Source organism: Chelmon rostratus, chromosome 14, assembly GCF_017976325.1.
Source record: "Chelmon rostratus isolate fCheRos1 chromosome 14, fCheRos1.pri, whole genome shotgun sequence".
Classification (NCBI taxonomy): domain Eukaryota; kingdom Metazoa; phylum Chordata; class Actinopteri; order Chaetodontiformes; family Chaetodontidae; genus Chelmon; species Chelmon rostratus.
Window position 1 is genome coordinate 9,100,961 of NC_055671.1, and position 12,544 is coordinate 9,113,504.

At 41.6% G+C, this 12,544-nt stretch overlaps 1 protein-coding gene across 3 annotated transcripts; it reads right to left on the minus strand.

Annotated features, from left to right (window-relative positions):
* Positions 1 to 385: 385 nt before the first annotated feature.
* rab6a (RAB6A, member RAS oncogene family) lies at positions 386 to 9,124 on the minus strand. Of its 3 annotated transcripts, none has more exons than XM_041952045.1 (8): positions 8,782 to 9,124; positions 6,574 to 6,632; positions 6,409 to 6,462; positions 5,659 to 5,764; positions 5,261 to 5,372; positions 4,319 to 4,412; positions 3,550 to 3,616; positions 386 to 1,938 (listed from the first exon to the last, which is right to left on the minus strand). In XM_041952045.1, the coding sequence occupies exons 1-8, from the start codon at positions 8,849 to 8,851 to the stop codon at positions 1,874 to 1,876; spliced, it is 627 nt and encodes a 208-aa protein (XP_041807979.1). In that variant the 5' UTR covers positions 8,852 to 9,124; the 3' UTR covers positions 386 to 1,873. The 3 variants fall into 3 exon arrangements, 2 of the variants coding, with proteins under 2 accessions (XP_041807979.1, XP_041807978.1); XM_041952044.1 differs by lacking the exon at positions 4,319 to 4,412 and adding an exon at positions 4,790 to 4,883; XR_006007371.1 differs by lacking the exon at positions 386 to 1,938 and having other exon boundaries at positions 3,562 to 3,616; positions 4,319 to 4,883.
* Positions 9,125 to 12,544: the final 3,420 nt, after the last annotated feature.

The following is a 12,544-nucleotide window of genomic DNA, read 5'->3' on the forward strand; positions in this document are numbered from 1 at the left end:
ACAAACTGCGGTTGTATATCTTGGTTTCCAGGGTAACAGCTGCTTGGGAGATTCTCGCGAGACTTACAACAATGAACCAATTCCTTTGAGATGAATACAAACTGAAATAATCGCAGGTTTATGACTACTATTTTGACCCAGGGCCCCTCCAAAATACAGGGCCACAGTATTAGGTAATGGTGCATGATTCAACTGAGTTGGTATTGTACCTTAATGTTGCTATTCCTTTTAAAATATGCAATTAATCAAATCATGTGAATGGTAAACCTGGGCTTTTAGGGCCCTTACAGTCTGACTTACAGTCCCCCTCCCCGAAAAAAAAAGCTTGCAAATCACTGAATTCTGACTCTTAAAGTTGTCAGTAAGACACTGATGATTTCCAGCAGCAGTGACAAGTGTATTTTTATTCTTTCATTTAAAACCATTCCAGACAGAAACGTTAAGGACTACTATGCTATACAAATCAGACACTCCTCCACAAGTTCACACAAAAATTGCACGGTATTATCAATATGATCAAACTGCCATTTACAGGTGGCAGAGGGAACAGCAGACCCTCTCTACTGATTCTGTTAAAGGCGGTCCAGATGGATGCATATTTCATTAGCGATTCAGGGCTCAAACCAAAAATGAAGATATTAACAGCCATAAAAAAAGGAAACATGAATCCAACAGAAATAAATATTACAAGTCATTGTGGATTAAATACACATGTAGTATAATCACTAACAAAAGATCAATGCCAAAAAATAAAAACAAGCAAAAGAAGTCTTGAAGTGTTCATAAATCATCCCAAACTTAACTAGATAAACCCAAAACTGAGGAGGCCCACTACAATTTAACTCCAAAAGGCATATATCTCCATATCTAATGTTTATGGTGGGTTTTATGATTATGACCCTTAATATACAAGAAGATCCTCCTCAAACATTATCATTAGAGAAACAGTTTCAATCTATGATAACAGTAGTCTTTAGAAAAAAACAAAGTTAAAGATCTATCCAAATAAAAAGGTAATAGAAAATGGAAGCCAAGGTAAAAATTACCCATCTCCAGGGTCAGGAGGGAAGGACGGTAATGTGGATGGTGTAGTGATGGTGTTGTGTTTGTGCTGGTCTGAGACTGTCCTGTCATGCTGGTGGATGATGCGGAGACGAGTGACTCTGCTGGTGCAGGTACTGCAGAGCACACGCTCAGATTAAAATCAACTCATTGCTGCCACTTCCACCTTCAGCTTCAGCGGCATCGTGGGTGTAGACAGGATATGTGTCAATACTGAAATGTCCCAACTGATTTACTTCAACACAACTCTGCAACCGTTTCCATGTAGTATTCCAGACAGTTAAAGAACAGTTTCATGAAGGAATCATTGCCAATCAATCACAAAAGCACAAATTATGTCAACTGACAAATGCGCCAAAACATCCACACTGTGCTTATTAAGCTTAAAGCAATGGTTAGCTTTTTAAAGAATATTCTCACTCATTTCTTAAAACACACATTTTCTTTTGTTCAGCTGGGGCCAAAAAACTCATTTTCAGACACAAACCTGCTGTGACTCACTACTCTCTGGCCATCGTCTTGGTGTTTTTGAAATGACGTAGTCCAGTAAAGAAGGCTGAGCTCCAGCCTTGAATACTGCTTCGATGTATGTGTGTTACAGTGCAAATAATCAATTGAAGTGATTTATGACTTTCACAACGTTGTCCCAATGAGAGAGCAGGTTTCCACTATGGTGAGGATAACGGATGTAGTGTTCTCTTTCAGGCTGGGGAACAGAGGCGGGTGCAGTGAAGGGTACAGATACAGAAAAACCGACTGGGTTTGAGAAAAAGCCGGTCAGAGAAATATTTAGCAATGACATAAGCAGGCATTAGCAGGAGCAGCCGCCTTCACTGGCAGGTAGCTCCGGTGGCTTCTCCAGCTTAATGTCAATCACTGAAGGGTTTAGGAGTTAAGGAACATCACAGAACGGGAAAAATGCAACTCTAAAACGTAGGTACATGACAGGTTGATAGAACTGAACAAAACTGCTGTCAAGGCTTAAGTTATTAGAGCTAACACTTTCAAGTTTTGTACAGAGCTGTTTGACATTTTATTTTCTACTACAGGATATGACAAGGTACAGAGCTAAATGATCATTTGAATCCAGGTTTAATCCAGGTTTACCACAAACCATCAGCCACTGTGTCAGCTCACAACTTTTAAACCCTACAGGAAGTTAAATGTAAAAGCTGTAAAAATGAAAAACCTTAAACTGTTTATGTAACACAGAAACTCTTGAGTTTCCTTGTAGATATGCACCTTTTACAAGTTCTTAGGCTATACTTACTAACATACATACAAACTAAGGTTGTAAATTAGATTAAGTCTTATTTGAGGAGTTAAATACAACCTACAGAGCTTTGCGAACACTAGGGCTGAGTATTGGCGATATTTTTCAATACTGGTATCATTTTCATATTTGAGTTTTGATACTAAAGTTTAAAAAAGTACTTTTTCAAACCTTAATTTGGGAAATTTGGGAAAAAATATGTTTAACATAACACACAGCCTCCTATGTCACAAAACGTAAGCAATGTCTGTTAAGAACTTTGTGTAAATAAAAATTCTAAAACTGGCCACATTTTGATTTTAATCCGATACTATCTGATCAAAGAGCAAGTAAACAACCATATAATGTGTCCGTAACACGCAGTCAGTCAGTCCCACAAACGTATTGGGGTTCAGTACTCAGCCCTACATGTCATCCATTTCAGGGAACCAACAAAATACGTTAAAAGAATAAGATTAAAGGAATAGTCTTATTAACACCAAAATCTATCTTTGTAGTATGAAACACATATAGAAACTGAACATACAAATCAATAGTGAGAGGTGGCTTATGTTACATATAGGGCTGGGTACCAAAACACTACGTTTTTTACTGTCAGTTGTTTATCTACACAGATAACTGAGTAAAGTTTGTGCTGCGTGTTAGCTAGCAAGTGAAGCTACCCTGCATCTGGTTCATCGTCTCCTTGGCATCATGTGGATAGGTAACTCGGAGGCGAGGCAGAGAGCGTTTCTGATGGCAAACATGGTGTTGGTTACAGACCAACAGGTAAAAGGAGAAGTTAACATGGTGGATGGTTGTCAGACCCGAGTTAGCTGCTCTTTAACACAGAGAAAGAAAGAGGTCTCGCTCTCCCACTATTTCCAAATACAACAAAAGTAATGCTGGATTAGGTAGACGTAGATGATACTTCTGTAAAATGCAAGCTGACTGCAGCCTAGAGGTGATGAGTATTTTATAATCACAAAACAGATTTTCCATAGAGTACTCCTTTAAGATTATACCCAGTAACATAGTCAGTAAGTTGGGGCACAATATGTCCCCTCACTGGTAAAATAAATCTAAAGGGACACTTGGGTTAAACAACAATAGCTAGATGTCACAGTGTTGCCTGAGATTTTCCTCCGGGCAGGGACTAGCTGTAAGAGAGCAAAGAGACCTCCTAAATCTCTTCATGTCCGAAACACACACTGTCATGTGCACACAAAGGATACTGTCCTCTCTGCTCTTGTCCTGTGTAGTGTCCATGCCAGGGAGGGCGGCTGCCACACGACGGAAAAGCTGGAGGCAAAGAGAACCAGATGTATTCTCAGACAATGTAATATACTCAGAAGTCTGGCGAAAACAGAAAAAGAAATCAAGACAACGTGCTGTGTATATTCCCATAACATGATTTAGTAGGTTTACTTGAAGCTCGCACAGAGGAAGATGCCAATCAGAGCTTTTCCAAATGTGATTTGAATTTATCAGCATGTGTTTGAGCTACTCCAAGGACATATTTTTTCACTGCAGAAGTGGATTGAAAAGATGGTGCAATTGTGCATTACTGAGACCTTCCATTTGATAGAGCTTGGAGCATTTTAAGCGACTGATGCAAATGATTTTTAAGGGGATATTGTTGAACGTATGATGATGCTCAACATGTCCACACCCGACTTAACAGCATCACATAGAACTAGACTTGAAACACATGCAGATTTCACAGCAACAGAAATACTGCCACTGTGCTGATCAGTGGAGTGGGGGAGTACTGGTTTGCAAACCCCGACCCACCTGTAGAGCTGTACCATCTAAGGTTGGCCAATATTAATCATTACTTCTAGCAGGCGGGAGAGAGCTTGGAAAACAAATCCACACACCTCACTTTCCACCAGAGGATGCTGATGTTTAAATCTTTATGCACGCATGCGTGTGTGAGATAGGAGTCGATCAGAAGAGAGCATAAGCACTATGAACACACACACAAAGCTGCACACGCTCTACCTGTTTGACATTGTAGCCTGTCTTTGCACTTGTTTCAATAAACAGAACATTCATCTCTTTCGCTCTCTGTTCTCCCTCCTCTGTGGTTATCTGTCTGTGATGAGCCACGAGTCACCGCGCACAACACACAAACATCCACAGGGACACGCACATACCACCACAGACAGCGACAAGAGGACAAGGGAAAAAACAAATACAGACTGTGATTATGTTGAAGTGGATTAACAAGCCGTGCCCCTTCCTGCTGCTACTGCCACCTTTGCTCGAGACCAAAAGTCATCCAGTAGACCTTTGGGCTGTTCGTTGTTTTAGCTGAGCGCCACAACACGGACGGCAGACTTTCAATTTGGACAGAAAATGAGTGATGACTCTAAGAACCCGTTGCTGGTAAATTTAGAAACCTTTGGAGGTGGAGCTCAGGGGGCAGCATTCGCAGCAGGACTACAGAGCACGACTCACACACACTCTTACCTGCTTTACGTTGTAGCCCGCTTTCGCACTAGTCTCAATAAACATTACATTTAGCTCTCTGGCTTTCCGCTCACCCTCTTCAATAGATACTTGCCTGTGGCAGATAAGGGGGTTAAGAGAAGCACAGCGAAAGACGTTACACAACTTTCTTCACGAAACAGGAGGTTAAAGCGGATCACACAACACTTTCAGATCAAATATTATCAAACATCACAGCTGAAAACTAACAATTTATTTCTGAGTTTAATCTGCTTAAGATGAAAGAGATAAAAAAAATCAATATCTTCAAACAATGTGTGCTGAAACAAAGAGAAAAAGGGCATGGAGTATGAAAAAAGTCAATCAAAGCTTTGACATTTACAAAAGGCTGAGGAACTATTGACTATTGACAGGCCAGCAGCAACAATCAATGACTTCATTAGTATGCTCTTGAAGGAGGGATCCATTTACACAGAGGGAGGAATAAATTACCTTTTGTCTGCAAGGTCTGTCTTGTTTCCCACCAACATGATAATGACATCACTTCCTCTCTCTGTCCTGACATCATCAATCCATTTTGTGGTTTGCTGGAAGGAGTTGACGTCTGAAAGAGAGATGAGGGAGAGGCAGGAAAACGACATCAACATTCAAGAGATAAAAAGCCTCCGCTGTGAAAACATTTGAGTTTATGACAGGAAGTATCACGACAAGTTGTCTGAATCTTGACCAAGTCCATTGTATACCTTTGGACTTGTAGGATTTTTAAAACGACTGTTGATGACGAGACTGTCATTTGTTTCTGAACATTAAAAAGCATTGTACACATACCAGAGGATGAGGCAAATGTGGCATGTTAATAAAACATCAAAGCGAATAGGCAATCCACCTACTTGTGATGTCATACACTACGACAGCAGCAGCAGAGTCTCTGATGTAACTTGGGATGAGGCTCCGAAATCGTTCTTGCCCCGCCGTGTCCCACAACTGCAACCTGATCTGTGGGGCAGGCAGGGGAAGGGGATGGGAGGAAAAATAAAAGAAGAGGCAAAAAGGCGGAAAAAAAACAGAAGGGATGAAAATAAAGAAAGAAAAAACGAGGTCAGAAATGAGGTAAGTTACGGTGGCAAAAAGTAAATTCAAAGAAAAGTAAATAAAGTCAGACTAATGGGAAAAGACAGAGAAGACAGAGAGAGCATAGTGCATGGTGTCTGGGCCTGGGCGGGTAAAGAAAGAAATAATCACCCTTCACTTGTCATCAGCCCTCCTCTCTTGATCAAGTAAGGTGTTCAATTTCAAAACATGAATGAAGAGAACAGATGGGGGGGTAGGAAGGAGAGGAAGAAATGTTGTGACGAAGGAAGAAACAAACAAAGAAAAGGAGGACGGTCCAGGAGGTACGGCATCCAGCTCACACTTGGAAGGCAGTATAAATGCTGCGTGTGCTTGTTAGAAAGAACATAACTTAACTGTGTCAGCAATCAGTATCTGAGTGCCCCTTGATATTATCATCACCAAAACTTTAAAGTCACTACGACAGTTTCTAGGAATCAGGAAAAAGACAAAGACAACCAACAATCCCACACTGATTAAACACCACTAATAAAAAAAAAACAAAAAAACAAAAACAAAAACAAACTTACTGTTCTGTCTTCAAGGTACATGGTTTTCGACAGGAAATCTATTCCTATTGTGGCCTGAAAATGGGTAACAAGTAGTTAAATATGCAAAACTGTAATCCATTAGAGTCTCAGAATAACATGAACATTATTACTGGTGATAAAATCAGGTGGAGGTGTTCGTCTCACTTGGTAAGTGTTGTCGAAGCTGTCATACATGAACCTGGTGATCAGTGACGTCTTTCCCACTAAAAACAAACAGAAACAATAAGTACTGTAAGTGCAATATTCACATTCACTTCAGTTTAAAAGGTTAATCAGGGGGCACGCTCACACACAAATAGTGAAAACGTCTTCAGTTACATTTAACAGGTGAACAAGTCTCTGACGAGGTGCGCATGGCAATATTATATGTACTCTTCTATTAGTCTGACAGACGTATCACTCTGCTGACAATATGAAATACTAGCAAATAACATAAAAGAATGGATTGCCTACTATAAGACACACACAGATGAAGAACCCTTATAATAGACTAAAGTCTGTCCTGTAACTCCCCCTCCCCTCTGAAAGTTATTGTCCATTAATAGGTGTGGTGCCGAATCATTGGAAGCCTCTGAGGAGAAGCTGAAGGGTTGAGGAATGTTGAGAGACAAGTTGGGTTGGGAACCAGGTTCCCTATTTATTTCCCTTCTAAAACTTCCTGCCATGATGTATCCAGCCCCGAACTAACCAACTCTGAGGATTTTTGGTGCTCCATATCTATGCTGAAAATCTATGTCATTTAACGCACTCTTTGACATTTTCTAAACATGGCAGCTGTAAAATTATTGATAAAATGTTTTTCAACTATGCAGATATTCACTAGTAAAACATCACTTGTGACACGTCAGAGAGACACTCATGCATTTTTTTAAAGCACTGGGACAGCGCTCCCCTGGCTGGGACTGTTTTGCTGAGCTCGAGTTACATTATCAGTTACACTGAGCATCAAGTGATGATGACATGGCTGAAGCCAACACTGCTGTTTACAGTTTTACAATGACCCACAAATTATCGCAGACTGTGTGACAAACAAAGTCTGCCTGTCTTATCTTGAGTGTAGAGGAGAGTCAAATCACTGGACACAATACCTGTCGAAAAATAAACACTGGCAAAGGAGAAACTGTAACCTTTTCTACACAACCATATCCTGTTTCTACACTATGCACGCACCGATCAGTCAGCATCAGTGCTACAGTGTTATATTCATGGAGTCAAGTAAGGTGTTTAGGTGTGGGCTGCCAACTGTTTTTTAGCACCACAGCAGTGCCTGGCCATACATACATACTAATTATACTTAAAAATGATCCCACGTCTTCCATGCAGTGAAGCACACAGACTTTAGATTTGGATTAAGGCGAGTACTAGTGTGATATTAGTAGTTAGTATCAATAAATATCTAAAGTTGAGGTACTGGGAGAGAAATAGTTGGATCGATGTATCCACATTTTACACAAAGGCCCAAATTCTTATTATGCTTTGTGCTTTCTTTTGGCATGAGAAACACACAACTGAGGAAACACCGTGGAAGTACTCGATTGGACAACATAATAAACTACCTCACACTTTAACCTTTGACAACAGTTACATAATTTGGAAGTATGGATCTATGGTTTTCGACAACTTCCCTGCCCTGCCTCTTCCCTTCCAGAACAAGTACACCCTGTGTTCAGCCTGGATGGAAAAGGGGAAAATTAGTAGGGGGACTGTAGGAATGTTACTGAGCAGGTTTGGTAACTGGGCTGTACCACCTGTCCGCAGTGCCCCCCGGGAGTCAAACTCACCTCACTTTGTAATTACAGCAATGTCTTTTGTGGACTGAGATTTGTGTCATTCTTCTGAACACACCAGCAACCACAGCTCGTCTCCTGTGACTTAGTCAACTAACTACATTGACAACTACAATATTAAGACCAAATACATCTGATATCATTATTTTGAAATGAAATTTCCCGTCTCACAGCTAGCGTTACTTAAAATGTTGACCACTCTTCTCACCACTTAAATTGACACTTGTAACTTTGTACTAACGTTAGCCGCCACTCTCTCCGATAATAGTATGTTATCACAGCTCGCCACGCAACTTTGCGAACAAGTCAGTTCAGGCATGACTTGTCTCATCAGGAAGAGGATGGATCGCATTTCCATGAATCCAGCGTGGGCAAGCAGTTAAGTTACGGTGTCGGAATGCTATGACTGTACCAAGTTTAACGTTACGCAGCTAATGTTAGCTAGCTAACTGGTTAACGTTAATCACCCGACCGACCCATCAAACTCTGGTGTAAGCTTCATCTCCTACAGAGCATAATTCAGATTCTACATCCCACCAGTTTTTGACTTTAGCGTCAGACTTACCACTCTGTTCCCCGAGAAAGACCAATTTAAATTTTCTTAAAGGGTTTCCGAAGTCTCCGGCCGCCGACATGGCTGTATGAAGCAAGCCCTGACGTTACTTTTCGGGAGCTCCCCAGCTAGCCAGCTAATGCTAGCTAACCAGCGGTTGTCAGATATTAAAGGTCCGGGATCCGTAACGTTTTATCGGGTTGCCAACCCTCTACACAGGCCACCTGGCGGGGTTTCGTGCTCTAAAATCCCACCTTTGAGCCTCCAGACACTTTCTGATAACTCACTAACTATTGCGGCCAACTTAGCATTGCTGTCAGTTCTCTAACATATCTAGACCGCTACCAGCTAGCCACCCTGGCTTACTCTTCTTCTTCATGTACAAAGTTGACACTCTTTGGGATGCCAGGCATATTATTATGCTGCCCTCTACTGGTGAGGAAAAAACTGCAAAATAAAAAGGTGCAGCCCTGTGGCAGAGCAACATACTATAGATTTTAACACGAAAATGCATAAATTATATGCCACCTTTATTTCGTTAGTCGGACGTATAGTATACAAACAGACGACTAATGGCTAAACCAAAAGAAGTTCACTGTGATTGACGCGTGTTGTATCTTTGTATCCCCACAAGGGGGCGTAACTACTTGCCACAGTGGCATTATTTCACCTACTAAGCAACCTTTATGATAATCTCAATGATTAGCTGTCCGAGAGCCTGACCATAGCCAATACTGAGATTGAAATTACATTCTAAAGTTTGTAAGTATCGGTTTTCTTAATGAATCAGTATTCAACATGAAGGACCGACCACAAATATGTAGTCTTTAGGTTTTTCTGTAAATGGTCTGTGAAGTGCAGTTCATTCTTATTAGTTACATGCGTTTTTAAGCATCTGTATAGGAATATAAAATCTATCTAACTCGCCTCCAGTTTACTAGATATATATACACATTCAATGTATCCTTGTCTAATCCCTTTACATTCTAGTATCTCAGTGTAAACTTCATGTATATAACACATGTACGATGTTTGACGTATAATATTAGACAGGGATGCTTAGCTTTTGATGATTTTGAGACATCTCTGCATGTGCAGTCTTATATTGGCCATATTAATGCCAGGTTTTGCTGGCAACCTTTCAACATCAAGCCAACTGGCACAATTGTCTTTGTGAACACAATGAAATCACAGTTATGGGTAGCAGCATGTAGCTGTGAAACGTGGAAGTCTAAGTTAAGGCACACAAATGAAAATAATAAATATTGTTTTTAAATCTTGAGAAAAGAGTCATATGGATTGTGTGAGGATATAGTGCCAATGGCCCTCTTAATATTTTGCATAATACATATTTTGTATAATATATCCAACATTGTGTTACTATTCAGCTCAAGAGAGAAAAGCACCACTGTGATATACTATGAACTGAAATAGCGTCGATCTTGCTGAGGTACTGGCAAAGCTGCGGTCTGCACTTTCTATTCATTTGAATAACTAAATCACGATTAATCATGATAATACTCAGATTTATTAATAATCACCTCTGATTTCCATATTTTATCAAGTGCCCTTGTTGTGAGCATCATTTCACACTTGTGTAATTCTTATACACATATGATCTTAGATACTAGACATATGCAGTACATAGGAACATATATGAAGTATGTTTTTGTGGGCATCATTATGAGATTAAACATGAGCTCAAACTGAAAAGAAATTTTGCATATTTTAAATTGTTGGATGTCTACAGAATGTAATGTAAACACGTTAGATGTTACATTTGCAGTTTCTAGTGGTAGAAACACACATTTTGCTTTTCCCTCCATTAGGACCCCAACTATTGCACTAATATGAATTGATTTGTGTTATCATCGATGTAAATATACATATGATGATGCGTTCAAGTGTGTGAGTACAGTATGCATGTTTAAACATGCTTGAACCGGCTGTTCTAGGTCACTGAACACACACCTGCGCCTCGCTCTCACTCATGTGCCATCCAGCTCTGAACGCTTTCCTCGGTGCAGCGACCGGCTGATGCCAGCGCTTCATCTGCTCTGTTTGTGACCCAGGCCTTGCCAAACTGGAGCCATCACTCTCCGCTGCCCGCCTCCCCTCCCTGCTCTCCTCGACAGCGCTCCTACACTATATGTCCTTGGTAAGGGAAAGACCCCAAGTCCCCCCGCTGAAGATGCTGATCTAACAAAATCCTCTTTTGCTCTCTGTCTCCCCCACTCAGTCTCTCTCTCTCTCTCTCACACACACACACATGCACAGAGGGATGTGGCAATCTACCTTCTTGTGTTTGCATGCACACAGCAAGATAGATCGATTACTAATACACTGTAGAGGTTGTTGTGTAAGAGCTGTGATCATGAATTCGCTCACCTCACTGCTGTTTTCAGGAATATAACAGCACGGGATGTGAGGGTGTTGAGGTGGTATCAGATTTTCTGAAGCAGCCCGGAGGCATGCACCTTATTCTCCAGCAAATAAGCTGTCAACCAGAAAAGTGCATCATCCAAAATCAAAGAGGCGTAACTAAAGGAAAGCGCAGCACAAATGAACTGAACTTGTCACCTCGAGCCATGACTTCATTCTGGTGAGCTGGTCTCATGTCATGCCACTGCATCATTTACTTCTGTAAAACTTGACTCAGTCCTCTAGATGGGAAAAAACCTTCCTATGACTCACATCTTGGAAAAGGAAACCACTTGAGATTCTTTTCTCTTGTTATGTATCCTTGCATCAACATACACACGCGCTGTATTAGTGTGTGAGCGCGTTAATTACATGCCATACATCTGCCTGAATCTGTGTGCGTAATGGAGGGAGATGATCCCTTTTCCACATCACCTTAATATAAATCTAATGAATGCAGCTTTCAATGTCACAGCAAAGTACAATACAGCGCTCATCTCTCCTGAGAGGGAGAGAGTGCATGGGGGCTGTAATAGAGGAGGGGGTGAAATGGGCAGAATAAGAAACAGAAAGGGAAGATGAGGAGAGAGGAATTGCAGAAAGGGCATGAGGGTTGGGTTAGGGTAAAATAGGTGTGTTGTCATCCCCAGGATGGTAAGATGGAGAAAGGGAGGAGATAGATGGGGGATGGGGTGGAGCAGAGACACAATTCTCCTGTAATCCTCCTCCTGGAAGCATGGGCTGGATGATGTATGACAGAGAGTGAGAAAAGAGAGGAAGAGAGCATTTGAGGAGTATGGGAAACACTGCCGAGCTTCCAGATTGGAACAAAGGATTGCGGTGAAGAAGGGCAGAAGGCACGGCTAGATCCCTCCTTTTCTGTGCAACATCAGGCAGGAACAGACACAGCAGTACGGTGGGAGGCATTCTTGCAAGCATAAGTGAAGCAGCGATCAGGGTAGCAATCCAAGCACATTTACCAGAGGACGGAGGGAGGGAGGGAAGGAGCGAGAGGGAGGAGAGAGAGCAGATCTATGAGAGGAAGAGGAGGAGGAGGGGGGGTGGTATTGCATGCTCACAGAGTGTGACAGAGACAGAGCGGTTCCGTGAGCGAGAAAGAGACACAGAGACAGAGAGGGAGAGCACAGAGCAGAGATGGGGACTGAACACTGAAACAGAGGTAGTTGGCAAGACTGAGATCTGCACACAAGCGTGAGCAAAGGAGGGGAAGGAGGAAGAGCGTGGAGGTTGAAGGAGAGCAGGAGGAGGGACAGAGAGGGATGCAAGATGATGGAGCCCAGAAATAGGCTTCACAGGACAGCTTTTCATCCCTGCTCTCTGCGGCAGACATGAC

Excerpts from the sequence above, each read along its gene's own strand:
- rab6a (XM_041952045.1), bottom strand. The coding sequence starts at position 8,851 with ATGTCGGCGGCCGGAGACTTCGGAAACCCTTTAAGAAAATTTAAATTG. Across the intron at positions 5,373-5,658 it reads CGTAGTGTATGACATCACAA|ACGTCAACTCCTTCCAGCAA; the intron begins GTAGGTGGATTG and ends TCTCTCTTTCAG. Across the intron at positions 3,617-4,318 it reads CAGGCTACAATGTCAAACAG|CTTTTCCGTCGTGTGGCAGC; the intron begins GTAGAGCGTGTG and ends CTTTGCCTCCAG.